General features: G+C 44.4%; 1 protein-coding gene across 1 annotated transcript in view; it reads left to right on the plus strand.

Annotated features, from left to right (window-relative positions):
• COPE (COPI coat complex subunit epsilon) overlaps positions 1 to 12,437 on the plus strand; it is a 23,867-nt gene extending 11,430 nt beyond the window's left edge. Inside the window, 5 exon segments of the mRNA XM_042441773.1 lie at positions 2,350 to 2,431; positions 5,718 to 5,873; positions 7,136 to 7,204; positions 8,655 to 8,729; positions 9,702 to 12,437. Coding sequence (XP_042297707.1) covers positions 2,350 to 2,431; positions 5,718 to 5,873; positions 7,136 to 7,204; positions 8,655 to 8,729; positions 9,702 to 9,749 — 430 coding nt within the window. The 3' untranslated portion in view covers positions 9,750 to 12,437.
• The last annotated feature ends 5,992 nt before the right edge of the window (positions 12,438 to 18,429 follow it).

Here is an 18,429-nt window from a genome sequence, read left to right on the forward strand (position 1 = left end):
TTGTGTATTTTATGTATTTTACTTATTCTCATATTTGACACATTTCAAAAAGCAGCAGGATTGTCATGTATTTTCATGTATGTTATTGCCGTATACTGACATGTCAAACCATGTTGAATGTTTTTCAGCAGGCCAAGAGTCTTGCAGACACGTAACATAAAATAGTAATACAGTATTTTATAGAAATTCTTCCTGCCATGCATAGATTCATGAATTAACAATTTTGGCTTCAATCCATTTGCTGCTCTCAGATGAATTAGATCTACTGAACTAATGGAACTTACAGAAGGGTTGTATTACCGAGTTCCCATTGAATCATTGGGTCTACTCTAGTAATTGAGACTAATAGTTTGTTGATTTTAATATTGATTTTTTTAAATTATTGAAATATTGTCTTGTACTGATGTTGAAACATTGATTTTGTTGTAAAGTGCCCTGAGAGCTTTGGATTTAGGACATGATATACAGGTATACCTCAGTTAATGAAGTTGATGTGTTCCTGAAGGCATTTGGTGCTGCAAGAAGAAATAACATGGGAAGAATTGGGATAGATGCTTACACCACACTGGATGTTTGCTTACTTCTGCCGCCTGATCATTTCATGTTTTTCTCTCTCCTTTCTAGTATTGGAGACACTGTTTGTTAATACAATAGATGCTTATGTCTTTACACTGAATACATATTCTGCATTTTGTACTTGTTTATGCAGTGTGGTTAGCTTTTCTACCTCTGTAGTTCTATGCTGCCTCTGAGTCAAACATTTTAAAAAACAATGATAATGTTATTGCCAGGGCAATGCAGAGTGTGCAGCCGGTTCAGGCTGTGAAAATAAAACCAGGCAGCTTGAAGTTACCCTCCTGTGTGAAACAGAAAATGTACTCAGGAGAATAGCAGAATGAAAACATCTTCTGCTCTTTCCCTTGGGGAGTGGTGGGCAGTTGTGATGTGAAGGTTGGGTCAACAAAGCGCTTTCTCCCATTTAAAAGAGAGAGTTTACTCAGGACCAGCTTCATGTGCAGTGAGCCAAGGATGGGATGATAGCGGAGTGCCATAGAATCTTAAAATTGGAAGGGACCACAAAGATCAGCTAATCCAGTCTCCTGATATATAGGAATATGCAAGGGAAGCACTCCTGAGAGATGGTCGTCCGACCCCTACTCAAAATCTTCCACAGTTGGAGAGTCCACCACCTTCCATGGCAACTCATTCTGCTGTTGAACAGCTCTTTTAACAGTAAAAGAAGTTCTTCCTCGTTTTTAGGTGGAACCTCTTTTCTTGTCATTTGAATCCATTGGTTCATGTTTTAGAGCCATAGAATTGAAAAGGACCACAAGGGACATCCTACCATTCAGGAATGCACAACTACAGCACTCCTGAGGAATGCCCATCTAATCTCAGTTTAAAGGCCTCCAAAGAAGGAAAATCCACCACCCTCAGTCCATTCCACTGTTGGATGATGCCTACAGTAAAGAAATTCTTCCCAAAGTTTAGGTGTCATTTGAATCCATTAGTTTTCCCTCTAGTCTCTGGAGCAACAAGATGGCTTCCTTTTCTCCATGGCATTTCTTCAGATATGTAAAGATAGCCATCATGTTTCCCCCCAAAGTCCTATCTCCTTAGGCTCATAGATTAGGGGTAGGGGTGTCTTCTGTCTTTTGTTTCTGGTACCTCCAAAGAGGCCTAAAATAGCGAATAATGGAAAATAAATGTGCCGTTGTAGCAGACCAGTCCCCTTGCCTGGTGCTCCCCAGTTGTTTTGAATCACAGCTCCCATCTGCCCTAACAAGCATGGCATTGCTAATGGATGATGGGAGTTGCAGTCCAGAATAGCTGGAGGAGGCAGGTTAGGGACACGGCGGGCCAGATATGGCCCTCCAGATTATTTTACCCTGCAGTGACCATCATCCCTGCCAATGATGAGCAGTTAAGGGTTTTGCAAATATCAACAAATATCTGCAAGGCCACAACTACTCCAGATGAGCTGCAGCTGGACTACACAGGTCCATGTCTTGAATTATCTGATTTTGCCCCTCATATGTAGGAGTGGGCAAGTGTTTGATGTTCGGGGGCTGTATTGGATTCCCAGGAAACCCCAAGTCACAAAATCATGTTTTGAAATGCTCCCCTCCATTTCCAGGTCACTTCCTGTTGGGGGAAAAGCTTCTCCTGGACCAGACATGTTTGTAGGAGAACATGGCAAAATTGCCTCTGCCACACACACTTTTTGGAGCACTTGGGACCCTTAAATTATGAAGGAGAAAAATAGGACACATCACCCTTTCTTTTCATCTTCAAACACATGAGCCCTTTGTCCCTCTCACTCGTCCCTTTTTCCCATTCAACTTTTAGGAAGGAGCTGAAAAAGATGCAGGAACAAGATGAAGATGCCACCCTCACCCAGCTGGCAACTGCATGGGTAAACCTCGCGATGGTGAGTACCGTGTACCATGTTCTGTGGCCTTACAGGAAAAGGGGGAAACAGGCATAGCCTTCAAAGAGCAGCATGGCTGGCACTTGGTGCCCTTGTGCTGCCTTTTGGAGATGGGAGTTGTAGTCTAAGAAGTGTTGTGAGCAATACGTTGGGGAAGACATTGATCCCATTTTCTGCTAAATTGTCAGTGCTGTTTTGGCCTGGTTTTTAAAAAAAACCTGTGGTCAGCACCTGCTGGCCAGAAACAGTGACATAATGGAAAAACATCTGCTAGCAAGAAATAGACTGCCTTGGACTATGGAGATTCAGCTTAGTTACCTTACAAAAACCAAACCAGAGTGCTGCAGGATCAGGCCCAGAGTAAATCTTTCTTAGTTGTAAACTATCATAGAATGGGCCCTGCTTATAGTCTGAGTCAGAATTTCCTAGAATCATAGAGTTGGAAGAGACCGCAAGGGCCATCCAGTCCAACCCCATTCTGCCATGCAGGAAATCTAAATCAAAGCATCCCTGCCAGATGGCCATCCGGCCTCTGTTTAAAGATCTCTAAGGAAGGAGACTGCACTGCACTCTGAGGAAGGAGTTTGTTCCACTGTTGAACAGCCCTTACTCTCAGGAAGTTCCTCCTAATGTTGAGGTGGAATCTCTTTTCCTGTAGCTTGCATCCATTCTTCCAGATCCTGTTCTCTGGAGCAGCAGAAAACAAGCTTGCTCCCTCCTTAATATGGCATCCCTTCAAGTATTTAAACAGGACTATCATATCACCCCATCTATCACAGCCTTGTGTCATAGAATCATAAGGTTGGAAGAGGTCATAAGGGCCATCCAGTCCAACCCCCTGCCTTGTGGGAACACACAACCAAAACACTCTCAATAGTCATCCGGCCTCTGTTTAAAAGTCTCCAAAGAAGGAGACTCCATGACACTCTGAGGGAGTGTCTTGCACTATCAAGCAGCTCTTACTGTCAGGAAGGTCTTCATAATGTTGAGGTAGAATCACTTTCACTGTAGTTTGAATCCTCTGCCCTGTGGTCCTAGTTTTCAGAGCAGCACTAGCTGAAGATATCTCAGCCATATCTGGAACTGAAATTGCATAATGTGTGGGGTGCAAAACTTAGCTTTTTCCCCACCTGTTATTTTTTAAATAAGCAGATTCCTTATTTCTGCAAAATTGTCTTTTACTAAATGGTCAAAGTTTTGGACTTAACAGCAGATCAAGGCTGACCATTAACATAGAACTTTTTGGCATGATATTTAAAAAGAAAAAGATTATTTAATACAAGGACTACAGTGCGCCCGCGCCATACGCGGACTTGAGTGTATGTGCTCAAGCCGTGGCGCGCGCGCGGGACAGAGCGTCCCATTCAATTGAATGGCCGCGAGCGCCCATTGCGCCCCGCGCACGCCCGCGCCGCTGTGCACGAGCCCCATTGTTTCCAATGGGGCTCGAGCATAGCCGGAATTCGCCTTACACGGCGGGATCCAGAACGGATCCCCCGCGTAAGGCAAGGACGCACTGTATTATGAAGTAGATTATTTGAACGAGACAGTAAGTTATGTAGTTCACTGTTAATGCAAATTATGATTTTTAATTAATAAAATTAATATGTAATAACATTAAAAATGTTTGAAATGATTTTAAACTGTTTTTAATTCTGTTCCATTTTTGATATGATTTGTTTACTACTGTCATTTCAGTATGGTATTGATTTTAGCTGGGGTCTGTTTTTAATCTGCTGTGAGCCACCTTAGGTTCTCTACTAGGGGAAAGCTAAGATATTCATTAAATAAATAAATGCAAATAAATGGTGATCAGAGAAGGTTACTCACCTCTCTCTGTTAAATGTTTCTCCAGCCAGCTGTCATCACCTGGTTGCAGAATTCCGTTATGCATCCATATCCTTTAAAAATAATGAATATCTTTTATAGTAAGTTGTTTTTCTCCCTGCACTTCTACATAGATATAATTTTCCTAGATTCAGGATGGAGAGGATAATGGACTATTTCTACATCATTTCCCTTGGGGACCTCGAAGGCCACTTGTTTTTCTTCAGGTGTATGCTGCAAAAGTTTTGTTGGGAACCTTTGGTCCTCCAGATGTTTTGCCTACAACTCCTCTAATCCCTTACCATGTTGAATGGAGCTGGTGGGAGTTGTAGTCCAAACATCTAGAGGGCCAAAGCCTTCAACAGCTGTGTTCTTCAACAGCCAAAGATGGATGATTTACTCTTGGCAGAATTTGTTGCTCCTTCCCCCCCCCCCCCTTAAACTACCACACCAAGAATCCCTCGCTACAAAAGTAATGTTTATCAAATCTGACATGTCTCTGAAGTCCATGAGCAGCAATAGAGGAAGAGGAAGGCTGACCTCCAGGGGTTTTGATGCCTGTGATCGTGGTGACTGAGAGCTGTTGATGGCTCTGCTCTCTGTTAATTTGGCTAATCCGTTTTTTAGAAGCCATCAGAGTCGATGACTCTTGTTGTGTCTCTTGGCACTCAGCGGATTCCATAATCTCATTATGCCTTGAGTGGTCTGATTTCTTTTTTGCAAAATTTGTTTCTGCTGTGTCTCTGCTATCCCAATTCATTGGGGAATGCTGAGTTCTAACACTGCCAGAGAGAGTCAGAAATCTCTCCTTCCCTTCATCCTGCTTCCTTGCTTTCCCCCCTCCAACAGTTGCCTTACGTGAACTTACCCTCTTAAGGCATTCAAACGCAAACAGCCCTGAAAAACTACGGCAAATGAATTTCCCTCCTCCTCCTATACCCCCCGGATATGTTGACCTGCAACTCCCAATATACCTGCCCATTGGCCAAGCTACCTGAGGGCAATGGGAGTTGTAGTCCAATAGCACACACAGTACATAGGGTGGAACACAAGAGTCTTTGTCCCAGAGAGGAGGCAGCAGGTTTGTTACCTGCTGCCTCAGAGGATAGGACCGGGTCTAAGGGTTTGAAGTTACAGGAGGGGAGGTTTCAAATGAATGTGTGGAGGATCTTTTTGATGGCAAAAGTGGTTGGGTAATGGGACCAGTGACCCAGAAAGGTGGTGGGATCTCTTTCTCTGGGGGTCTTCTGAAAGAGACTGGACAGCTCTCTGCTGGGGATGCTTTAGCTGGAAATCCTGCACTGAAGGTAGAGAGGGCTTGGACTCACTAGGGGTGAGTCTTGCCAGCTTTAGGGTCCTGAATTGCCCCCGGTGTGCTTCCAAACTGTAAAAAGCATTGAGTGTTCACTGTGGTTTCCCCTATTTTGATTCTTTCATCCTTTTCTATTGGTTGTTTCAGGGCGGTGAGAAACTGCAGGACGCATACTACATCTTCCAGGAGATGTCCGAGAAGTGGTCACCCACCCTCCTGCTGTTGAACGGACAGGCCACCTGCTATATGGCCCAGGGAAAGTGGGATGATGCCGAAGGTGTGCTCCAAGAGGCCCTGGACAAGGTGAGTTTTCCCAAGACTCAGGGCTGCCCCATGCTTTGCAACTCCCTCCCTAGGGAGGCTTAAATGGCCCCCTCCTTCCTCTCATTCTGTCAGCTGGCAAAGACTTGTTTATTCAGGCAGGCTTTTAGAACTGAAGTATGTTAAGGAAAGGGCCTTGAGAGTTGTGCTGTTTTAAATTGTTGTGCTGTATTAAATCTTTTTAATGGGTAAGCTTCCTTGAGTTCCAGTCTTAGGACTGGGTGGTGATGAAGATGATGGTGCTCAGAAAACAGTTGTGTGCAACCAGGTTGTGCTGTGCCTTTCATGCCAGAAAGTGATTGCTTAGGGCTTACTTCTGAATAGACTCCCCTGGAACTAAACAACTTTGTTTGCTGGAAAAATGTTTAAAGAGTTGCATCTTGTCCCTGGCCCCTTTCCTTTTCCCACCCCAGAGTGGATACCTGTTGGGGGTTAGGGAGCTGCATTGGGCCTCCAGGGAGCCTAGAAGGCCCATCACTATCTACACACCCCTCCATACATACATACATATACATATCTATCTGTCTATCCATCTGTACATACATACAAACATCTCCCAAATACAGCCCTCGGGGGGAGCAATTTCACCATGCCTGTTGCACTTTCTGAGCTATTTTAGATCTCTTTTCCAACAGGAAGTGACCTGGAAGGCATTTTGGAGGTCTAAAACAGCTGAAAGGGCCTCCAAAAGTGTTCTATGCAATCTGATTGCTCAAATGATCTTGTCTAGTAGAAGACAGCTACCTTTGTTAATCTCTACATGTGCCTTTTTTTCAGAATCATGAGGACTAGAGCCTTCCTTCATTTACAAAAGTGTAGCTCAGTGGCAAAGCTCCAATTTAAAAGAATTTAATCATTTTACAAAGGGCAGCTTCCTTAAATTGGTTGTTTTTCCCCCCTCAGAATTATGAGGAATGTCTTTAAGCAGAATCTGGATGGCCATTTGTCGGGGATGCTTTGATTGTGAGTTCCTGCGTGGCAGAATGGGGTTGGACTGGATGGCCCTTTGGCGTCTCTTCCAACTATAATTCTATGAGGACTGACATCTTGCTTTTGGAGAAGGCTCACAGTTTAGTGATAGAGCCCCATGTTTGCAGGCCAAGGGTCCTAGGTTTAATCCTGTAAACAAGGATCAGGAATGGGGCACTAGGAAAAGACTTTTTGTAGAAGACCCAGAAGTGCTAGGTTAGGTGAGCAAATAGACTGACCTAGGACTGACTTTTGTACTTCCCCTTGTCTAACAGGACAGCAGCCATCCTGAGACCTTGATCAACTTTGTTGTTCTCTCACAGCACCTGGGGAAACCTCCAGAGGTGAGCCTAACTTCTTTCTTTCTTTCTTTCTTTCTTTCTTTCAGAGGAGTGGTTCTGGAAGGTGGGGCAGGATGTTTAATCTAGACTGCCAGATTTTCAGCACTTCAGAGCATAGTAGTGGGCACCTTCTTCTTCACAGCCAATACTTCAGTCCTTCAGCCCTGTGGGCAGCTTCTGTGGAAGAACTGTTGGTCAGTGGCATACCTTCCAACTGTCCCAGTATAGCAGGAATAATCCTCCGCTCTCCTAATTTTTCCCCATTGTCCTTAGCTAAACTTCCATCGATGCAAACTGAGTTCAAAGTGCAAAAGGAATTCTCACTCAGTTAACTCAGCAGGGGTTGAAGAGAAAGCAGGGTAAAGTCTTATCCTTCCTTGTAGACTTGTGCAAAAGCAAACAGCTTCAGCCTCTTAAATTGTGTCTTCCTCCTCATTAATAACTTTTGCCATCTGGACCACACTGTGATGTTGCTGGGTCACACATGGGTCTCAGTTTTTGTCTGAAATGTTGGAAAGTATGCAGTGATGGGGACCCAAGTTTGCACAGAAGGCTCCAAGTTCAGTCTCCATCTGGGTTGGCAAAGGTCCTTGTCTGAACTCTTAGAGGGCCTCTGCAGCCAGTACCAGCTCCAGAAAAAAGTCACCTTCCTGAATGTCTGTTTAAATCGGATCCTTGAGGACTACAGTCTTGCTTTATTTTTAGGGGTGCTTCAGCCTTATACCAGACTGAGGGGAAAGGATGTAGCTGGCCAGACCTCCTGCTACTTTGTGTACAGGGGGTCATGGGTTCCATCCCCAGCATCTCCTGGTTGGGCTGTGAGAGACAACTCAATTTTAGAGTCTTCCCCCCGCCACCCCTCCCCAAAACCCCTTTGGACCCTGTTTTAGTCATCTGAGAGTCCATGCCCTACACCCTTTCTTTTTCTCCATATCCTTTATTTCACTTTGTTCTCCTTCCTGCTCCCTTTTATACCATGTCTTTACAGATTGTCAGTCTAAGGACAGGGACTGTTTTCTTGTTTTTGTGGCTGTTAACAATGTGTGCCACTCTTCTTCTGTAGAGCCAGGGTATGAATGCTGAAGATCATGGGGAGAAGAGACTAGTGGGCTGACACAGAGGTCTGTGCTGGGCTCAGAGTTACTTAACATCTATATAAATGGCTTAGATAATGGAACAGAAGGCATCTTCTCAAATTTTCAGATGACACCAAATTAGCACAGGGCAAGATCTTAATTCAAAATGTGCTTACAGACTGTTTCATTATCTGTTTGATGGATGCTACTGAGCCTTCCAGCTGTAAAGTAGGATATAAATGCTGTAAATAAATAGCAGTATTCTTCATCATAGAACTCTTCTTTCTCATTTTGTTAATTCTATTTCTGTTATATTTCTCCTAACTCTTTTTGTTGTTGTTCTTTTTTCTGTCCTCCTTAATCTCTCTTTCTTTAAGGTTACCAACCGCTACTTGTCACAACTAAAAGATGCCCACAGAAACCACCCCTTCATAAAGGAATACCAGGCCAAGGTAATGCAACCCTTTTCTCCCATCTCTCATTTCCCCTCAGTTTGGGGGCCTTTTAGCTGAGTACCAAAAGCAGCATCTGCGTTCAGATAAACACAAAATCAAAGGCAGCTGAGTCTCCATTTTTGGGGAATGTGAAAGCAGGGCTGTAGAGTCTGTACACCAAGCCTTCAACTTCAATTCCTCTGTTTTTCTACCATCTGATGCCAACTCCGAGGCATTTAATATTTTTTAAAAGATGGAATATAAATATAAAATTATATGCTTACCATATATTGTTTTAATATTATAAGTTTTTATTTTGAAGTTGGCTCCGACTCCACCCAAAGTTGCTTCCATCGCCACAGCCCAACCTTTGGGGTGCATAAAAGGAAGACTTTTTAAAATTGTCTTGATCATTTTTTATTTTATGCTTATTTTATTTTATTTTTTTTGCATTTATTGCCAGCCTTTTGTTCAGCGAGCGCAAGGCAGCGTAGGCTTCCCTCCTTCACAATTTATTGTCATACAAACCCAGTCTCATGAAATAATAGTGATTATAGATTTTTTCCCATAATAGCCAATTATGAAAGTAACATATAATTATATTAGATAAAGGAAATGAGGATTTGCAACCTTCGTGAAGCTCCTCTGTGAGTCCTTATGTGAGTCACTTACCTGAGCATGACTTATTCAGAGAGCAAGAAGTAGCCTCCTTCTTTTGGATCAAAATAATTCTGTTGCAGTGCTGCATCAAAAGAGATCAAACCAACTACTCTCATAGGAATTCAATAGCATTACCTCCTCTACCCAGCTATGAATGGAGCAAAAAAGAAATCATATAGAGGTGCAACAGGCACTACCTACTCTTTATAGCCACATGAGAGCTTTGGGTTACGCAGCTGCTTCTTGTAGTATAAATCTGAACTGATGAAGTTTTTCTTCTCTACCACTTAACATTTAAAACTCTTCTATCTGTCTCTTTTGGTGTTAAAGGAGAATGACTTTGACCGCCTGGCATTGCAATACACTCCCTGTGCCTGAGTCTCCTGGGACAGATGTCAAACCCAACTGGCAACATCTTGCAAAGTGGAATTTATACTTGTGGTGTATAGATGGGGCTCTTCACTGTGGACTATCAGAATTGGTTTCCTTGTGCTTGTTGGCAGCAAACAGTGTGGAATTCAAGTTTCTACCTGTAATGTCTCCAGTACATAGTTTGAGCTTCTATTAATTAAAAAACCCCAGCCCAACAGAGAAACCTCCAGATGCTATACTTTCAAATATTTCTAATAAAGCCTCCATTAGGTTTACTTCCATGACTGTTTTAATCGCAAGCGTCCTATCTGCCTTATATCAGGCTATCTGTCCCATATTGTCTGTTCTGACCTGCTGTAGGAGAGAAAGGGTCATTCCTATTTCCTGCCACTTGATTCCTCTTCAACTTTCAGTGCTGGGGAGTGAAACAGAAATTTTCTGCCAGCAAAGCACATTTTTCTATTTCTATTTATATACTTCCTTTCCCCCCAGTTTTGGATTTAATTTGGTTAATGACATGGTTAAAAATTCATAGTATGCAAAAGTTAAAAAGCATTTAAATTCTCAAAATGAGTCTAGCCGGTTGAAACAAGAAACACAACAAATAAAAATCCAGCCCATTATACAAGGCCCACCTCCCCTAAAACAAAAATAAATTCTCAAAGGCTTGCCAGAATGAAACAGTCTTTATCTGGGTCTGGAAAGGGATAGCAAGAACTCCCTTTTTGAGGAGGGAGTTCCAGAGCCTGGGGGCAGCCAAGAAGGGAGAGTTCAGGTCTGATTTGCTCTGGGTCCCATTTCCCCATTGATTTCAATGGTGCATGCATGCTGCTGTTGAATACCATGGGACTTGAGGTCCCACATTTCTTGCCTCCATAGGGTGATCCAGAACGGAACCACTGCAGATGAGAAGGGCCCACTGTATTGCTATATTTTTAATACTCCAGAATCTTGTCTAGTTCATTCCAAATCTTGTTTCTTTATTTCTTGACTGCAGTCTCCGTTCTGATGGATGATTGAACCCAAGTATGGAAAATCTTGAGCTGTTTCAAATTTCTACATTTTCTATTTTAAAATTATGTAGATCATCTCTATGGTTTTGGTCTTCTTAAATGTACAACTGTAAACCTGTCTTTCGGCCTGGACTTTCTTCAATCATCTTTCCAAATCTTTCGATACTTTCTATAAGTGGTATGGTATCATCTGCATATTTGAGATTGTTGGTGTTCCTCCAATTTTCATGCCACCTTCCAAGTCTAACCCTGTTTTGCATATGTTTTTGGCAAACAGCAGCTATGGTGATAGAATACAACCTTGCCTGACCCTCTAGCCAAATGGAAACCATATGGCAAGATACAGTCCTTTAAATAAACTGGACCCGAGGCAGGTAGGACTTTATAAGTCATAACTTCCACCACATTTCTCCTTCACTGCATTAATTTAAAATATATTTCTTATTTTTTTTAGGAAACATTGCTCTTGACTCTCAGATTTATTTGTTTTCTAGGTTCCAGGGAGTGAGGTTCCTCTTAGTTCTTTTCTGAATCCCTGTAAATGGAAGGCTTACATTTTAAAGCGAGGACCATATATACCTCTGGTTTTTCTTTCAGTATCTAGGTGCATCAAACTTGTGCAGTGATATTTAACAGCTGGAGGTGTTTGCCCTTCAGAGTCTTCCTATGATTTTATCAGCTTATATCAGGGGTAGGAATCCTGCAACACCATCACATTCCTCAGTGGTATTTTTGCTGTCCTTCCCCTTCATTGAAACCTCTAGGAGTGGTAATTCACCTTTTAAACCACTTGAACATGCACACACCCTTATTTTAAAGAGCAAAAAGTCCTTTTAACCAAAACCAGTTTTGTGTTTTATTGGTTTGAGAGGAAGAGAGACTTTGGAGCTGAGAGTGGGTGCCCTGGCTGAGAAATTGGTCCCTGGGGTTTTCCCACTCCTCCTTTTACAGGGCAAGCCTTGGATTTGGCTGACAGATCCTGGGATACTGTCTTTCCTAAGCCCCGGTTAGGAAACATCGCCTGTCAGCAACTCCCTTTCTCAAAGCCAAACAGGCAAGCGTTGTCATGATCTGTTGTGGTTAATTGCCATCAAGTCCTCTTAGATTTAGGGTGAAACTCTGGATGAGAGATCGCCGACAGTCCTGCTCAGAACTTACAAACTCAGAGCAACAACTGTCGCTTCCTTGAATGAAGCAACCCATCCATAATATAATCTTCTTTTACTACTGTCTTCCTCTTTATCAAGCAAGGTCTTTCCAGTCAGTCGCATTGTCTAAAGTATGATATCCTCAGTTTAGTCATATTGGAAGAGCTTGAGCTTGATTTGTTCTTGGATTCAGACCCATTTATTTGTCTTTTTGGCAGTCCAGCACCACCTTTCAAATGAGTTGTTTTTCTTCCTGTTAGCTTTCTTCACTGTCCAGCTTTCAATATCCGCATATAGAAACTGGAAAGCCTACAGCATGCACAATCCAGACCTTAGTATTCAGTTATTAATTTTTGTACTTGAGGATCTTCTGCTTCCTTCAGAACTGCTCTACAAGTCTTAAGTCTTCAGCTGATGTCTTGACTTAAAGTATCCATTTTGATTAATGTTTAAGTCAAAAAAATGAAATGTTTAACAATGTCAGTGGCCTCATCACCTACTTTAACGTTATAAATATAAAGATATAAATCTTCTGTGGTTATTATTTTCCTTTTTTTATTATGTATCTGTAACTCTGCATGGTGTAGTGGTCTGAATGTTGGACTAGGACTCCAGGAGACTAGAATTCGAATTCATACTCTGCCATGGAAATTCAGTGGGTGACCATGGGCAAGTCCTGAAGTTTCCCCCTCTGAACAAATCTTTGGTGAGAGAACCTCCTTAAAGTCGCCATAAGTTGAAATAACATGAAGGTACACAGGTATATAATATATATACATATATACATATATACAACCCTGCTTTTGCACTTACCTCAAATAGGACCAATTAACTTTCCAACAAGTGCAAGGTTTAGCATTCTCCAGATTCCTTCATCAGTCTGGGCCAGGAGGGCCAAAGCTGCCACCCCTTCTCTCCCTGTACAATACGTTGTAGCAGATACCCTTTTCCACATGGTGGCTGCTCCTAAGCCTTTTCTCCCAGCCTGGACCCTTGTGTGCAGACCTTTAGTAGCTGAAGTGCAGCAAAGAACTGAGCCAAAGCCTCTCATTATATATGCCGGACGACAAGAGGTTAAAGAGCCCTTGGCAAGGGATGGAGTGCAAGATCCATCTCTTAGCCTTTCCAGATTTCTTTTGATGACCGCAACTCCTTCCCTAATGCATTCCCCCACATCCTCTCCTACTTGTGAGAACCTGGGGTGGAGAACCATGGAGAAATTGAAAGCTTTGGGGGAGTTGTGTCTGGTCCTGTCTTGCAACAAGCTGCTAAACCCGGGGGGAATGGCTCCAGCACCCAGTGTGACCCTCCTGGCAGACTGAATCTGGCCCTTGAATTTCTCAGCCAGCTATGCCCCCTTTTCCATACCATTGTTGGCAGTTTCCCATCTTGAACACAGGTCTTTCCTTTTTGAAAGACTAAAATGCATATAAGGCTTCCTGCCAGTAAGCTTTGAACTCAAATGCATTGGTATGCCCCATGTTATCCTGCCCCCTTTTGCCTATGGCTCTGCCCACCACTAGAATGTGGGCCAGCATTCTTTGAATCTGGCTCTCAGGATCTGGGGGTATGGGCAGAAAGAGTTTCCTTCTCCCATGCACTAAAAAACACAAAAAATAAAACCTTTCTTTTTCCAAGCCCAACAGAAGCCAGAGAAAACAGGGCATGCTCTCTGGTTAAATTGCCCAACGCTACACAGAATGTTGGTTCATGTGCCATTACTTGCTAGCTTTGCTGAGTTTTCCGGAAAAGAACAAACCCTATCCAAAAGATGCAAATATGGTACTATAGTTGGCCCTCCACATTTGCAGCTTTGACTTTTGCGAATTTGACTATTTGCGGCTTTGATTAATATGTTCTGTCCAGGAATCTCTAAGTCCTGCAGCGCAACTCTGCCAAAGGTGGACCCCAGAGTTGTGCTGGAAAACCTAGAGGTTCCTAGAGAAAACACTTCCCTAGACATTTGTAGGTCCTGCCGCATGATTCTATGATCAACTTCTGGCAGATGTTGATCATAGTATTGCACTGGAGGACCTGGAGATTGCTAGAGAGGTGTTCTCTTAGTTAAAAAGGATAGTGGTTTTTTATTTGTGGTCTTTTGACATTCACAGAGGTCCTTCACTCCTAACCCCAGCAAATGTGGAAGGACCACTGGTCCCTGGCACATTAAAAAAGGAGGGCGCTGGTCACTAGTGGAGGACATCTGGGCATGAGAGGCGTCTTCTAATCATTTCACTTTCTTGCCTCTCAGAGCCATTGCAGAAAGCAGGCAGAAGAAAGAAGAAAAAGGCTAAGAAGTCCAGTTATCAGGTGGCTTGGAAATATCGGAATAGACTGCCTTGACCAGTGGTGGACTCCATTGCAGGTTTTAAGCAGAGTTTGAATGGCTGCTTCTCAGGTTTAAAGAAACCCTGGATGGAAGGCTGAGCCAACCTTGGAGCCCTGAGATCGAATTCAGTACTAGTTGAATGCCAGTACTGCAGCCACAAGGTTGTGAGTTTGGTCCCTGGGCTCTGAGGTTGTCTTGGCCTTCCATCCTTTTGTAGGTCGTTAAAATGAGTACCCAGCTTGTTGTGGGCAATTGGATTACAGATTGTAAACCGATGTGAACTGTCTAAACAGCTTAGAGAGTGCTGAGTTCACTATGAAGCTGTATAGAAATGTAAATGCATCTGCTATTGCTACTTTAGTGATTAATTCTTGTACTGCTGTGGTTCTGTGATTATTCCATGGCTGACCAATGCTAAGCCAAAGTGATCCTATTCCAAGCAAAGGTCAGGTTGCTGACGAAGACAGTGCCGACCCACACTTTCTCCTCTACGCACACCACCAATCGCAGTTCTTTTGCACCAAAAATTTGAAAGCTGGCAGCTGCAGAAGGAAAGGATGGGCTATGTATTGTCCTAGGAATGTGCCACCATCCCTTCCATTTTGCTCTGGTTTGAAAAACAAGGCTGGCGGAGGAGATGGTGGTAGTCTTAGCCGATCTCCCACCCCTTTTGCTGCAGTGCCTTCCTATCTCTCTCGCTTGCAATGTTTCTGAATGGTCCCATTGTCATTTCTCCATCCACCTCCCCACCGCCACCACGTTCGGAGGGCCAGTTCCCAGCCAGGGACTTCTTGGCAGGTCCCCATGTGAGAAATGAAAGTCTCCTTTGTCTGGCAGCTACCTCAAAGAGGAGGCTTGTGCCTCCTGTGGCCTCAGCATCCCCCCCTCCATCCCCAGTTTTGATGGGCTGAGAAGAATGAATGGACTCTTAAATGGCCCAAACAATGAGGACAGAGCTAGCCATCCTCCTCCAGGGCACTATTATTATTATATTTCATTATTAATTTCCCCCGCTACTGGGCTTGGAAAGATGGCACAGTTTCTTCTCTATGCCTCGAGAGCAAATGAGGTTGCCTCGGGGAATAGTTGTTTTCTCTATGGCTGGTGCACAGTTTTGTTTCAGATACAACTCTTTGCAATGTGTCAGAGATTGCACATGCGAACCATGCAAAAAATGTGCCATTGGACCCGGACATTCCAGAGACGGCAAGGGAGAGGGGAGAAAGCAATTCCTTTTGCAGATTCACTTTTCTGGAAGCAGAGATATGCTTGGAAAGGTGCAGTCCAAAGGGAGGTAGAGGAGGAAATGGAATGAGAGTTCGAATCCTGTTGGTGAAATCAAATCAAGGCTGTGTCAATGGACACAAGTGAAAGGAGGAGTGGAAGGCTGTTGTGGAGCATGAGATCTCTGTTTCATAGGATGTTTTGGAGAATGATCATAGGGATGACAATACAGTGGGCCCTTGGGATCCACTGGGGTTCGGTTCCTAGATACCAAAAATCTGTGGATGTTCAAGTCCAATGGCAGAGTAAAATAGCAAAATCGAGCTTCACTTTTTGGAATTTATATATTTTTGGAATATTTTCAAGCCGTGGATGGTTGAATCAGTGGATAAAGAATTGGCGGATATGGAGGGCTGGCTGTATCTGTCTCCTGCCAGCCTTCTCTGTCGTGTGGGAGAGCTCTAAAGCATTTTAATCTTTTTAAACAAAGGGTGGGATATAAATAAATATAATATTAGCAATAGCAGCTTCATATACCGCTTCATAATGAACTAAACAGTCTCTAAGCGGTTTACAACTGTAAGCTAATTGCCCCCAACAATCTAGGTACTCGTTTTAGGGATCTCGGAAGGATGCAAGCCTAACAATGATGATGATGATGATGATGTCGTCCAGTAACTAAAATTTAAACTCTGTTAGCATCACCATAGCAATTGCAACACATTAGCAAGAAGAGAAACGTCAACCACCAGGAGTTGATGTTCCAACTAAGCGTTAACTAAAATATGCCAACAAATATGGAAAATGGTGGCCAACAGTCTGGAAATGTTCAACGTTCGTCTCCATCCACAGAAAGGGAGACACAAAAGACTGTGGCAACTGTAGGACCATTGCACTAATTTCTCACACAAGCACAATTGTGCTTAAAATTCTGCAGCATAGATTCCCATCATAGATGGAGAGAGAAATCCCAAAGTTTCAAGCAGGGTTCAGGAAAGGCAGAGGCATAGGGACCATAATGCAAGCATAGCACGGCTATTGGAGCTCACTGAGGAATTCCAAAAGAAAATCAACATCAAAGCTCAAAATGCTCACAATTCTGCAGCATAGACTCCCATCATATATGGAGTGAGAAATCCCAACAGCGCAAGCAGCGTTCAGGAAAGGCAGCGGCACTAGGGGCCACATTGCAAACATACGACGGAGGACAAAGTCTGGGCACCCTCAATGGGGGACATTTGTGCATCCCTCCTGGGCAGAAGGTGAAGATGTAGGGCATGTCCTGGGAAAGGAGGACAAAGTCTGGGCACCCTCAATGGGAAACCTTTGGGCATCCATCCTGGGCAGAAGGCGGAGGACATGTCCTGAAAAAGGAGGTCCAAGTGTGGTCAACCTGAATGAGGGACATTTGGGTATCTGTCCTGAGCAGAAGGCAAAGATGTAGGACATGTCCTGGGAAAGGAGGACCAAGTGTGGTCACCCTGAATGGGAGCCACTCTGGGCCCCACGACAAACTCCAACTCCCAGAATTCCATAGCCTTGAGACAGAAAGAATTAAAAGTGGTGCCAAACCGAGTTATTTCTCCAGTGTGGACGCAGACTGTGGAAGTTTACACTGACAGTTGCCTTGTTTGTCGTTCTATGTCTTTGAAACCTAACAATGGCATTTGTAGATGCTTTGCTTTGAGACAAAGGACCTTGACAGTTGCACTTTAAAGTTCAAGATCTTCTTGTTGCTCAGTAAATACAACTTGTTTGAACCTTACAGCTGGTGTCCGGACACTCCCTCCTTCACTGACCAAAGCTTGTCTGTCTGACCCATTTGCCCATGTCCTGGGAAAGGAGGACAAAGTCTGGTCACCCTGAATGGAGGACATGTAGGCATCCCTCCTGGATAGAAGGCTGAAATGTAGGACATGTCCTGGAAAGGGAGGACAACATCTGGTCATTCTCAAATGGGGGAACTTTGGGCATCCCTCCTGGGGAGAAGCCAGAGATGTAGGACGTGTCGTGGGAAAAGAGGACATCTTATGCCACTCTTGCCTGCCCTCCTTTCCCAGGACACATCCTACATTTCTGCCTTCTGCCCAAGAGGAATGCCAAAAGGTCCTCCATTCAGGGTGACCAGATGTCCTCTTTTTCCCCAGGACACATCCTACATCTCAGCCTTCTGCCGAAGATGTTGCTCTGAATAGAGGACCTTTGGGCATCCCTCCTGGGCAGAAGGTGGAGATGTAGGGCATGTCCTGGAAAAGGAGGACAGTCTGGTCACTCTTGATGGAGGACATTTAGGTATCCCTTCTGGGCAGAAGATGAGGATGTAGGACATGATCTGGGAAAAGAGGACAAATTCTGGTCACTGTCAATGGAGGACATTTAGGCATCCCTCCTGGGCAGAAGGCAGGACAAAGTGGTGGCTCTGAATGGAGGACATTTGGACATCCCTCCCGGGCAGGGGCTATCATGTAAGACATGTCCTGGGAAAGGAGGACAAAATCTGGTGGCTCTAAATGGAGGACATTGAGGCATCCCTCTTGGGCAGGAGGTGGAGATGCCCTGGGAAAGGAGGACAGAGCCTGGTGGCTCTGAATGGAGGACACTGAGGCATCCTTCCTGGTCAGAAGATGGAGATGTAGGCCATCATGTCCTGGGAAAGGAGGACCACTCAGCGTGGCTCCTTCGGGGCATCCTCCTTCCTTAGTGCTGGGCTGCAGTCCCTCCCTCTGGCGCCTCCTGGCGGCGTCTGCGCGGCGCATGCGCGAAGAAGTCAGCGCCTGGGTCTCAGCAGCGCTGCAGCTGCAGCAGAAGCAGAGCCAGAGCAAGCGCTGGAGGGAGCGGAGCCTGCAGGATGTCTGCGATGCCGGGCTTCGGGGAGCTGGCGCTGCGGGGCTGGGGGAGCCTGTCCGGAGCCTGGCGGGGCTGCGCGGACTGCGGCTGGGCGCTGGCCCTCCGCTCCTGGCAGCAGCACGCCC

Source organism: Sceloporus undulatus, chromosome 10, assembly GCF_019175285.1.
Source record: "Sceloporus undulatus isolate JIND9_A2432 ecotype Alabama chromosome 10, SceUnd_v1.1, whole genome shotgun sequence".
Classification (NCBI taxonomy): Eukaryota; Metazoa; Chordata; class Lepidosauria; order Squamata; family Phrynosomatidae; genus Sceloporus; species Sceloporus undulatus.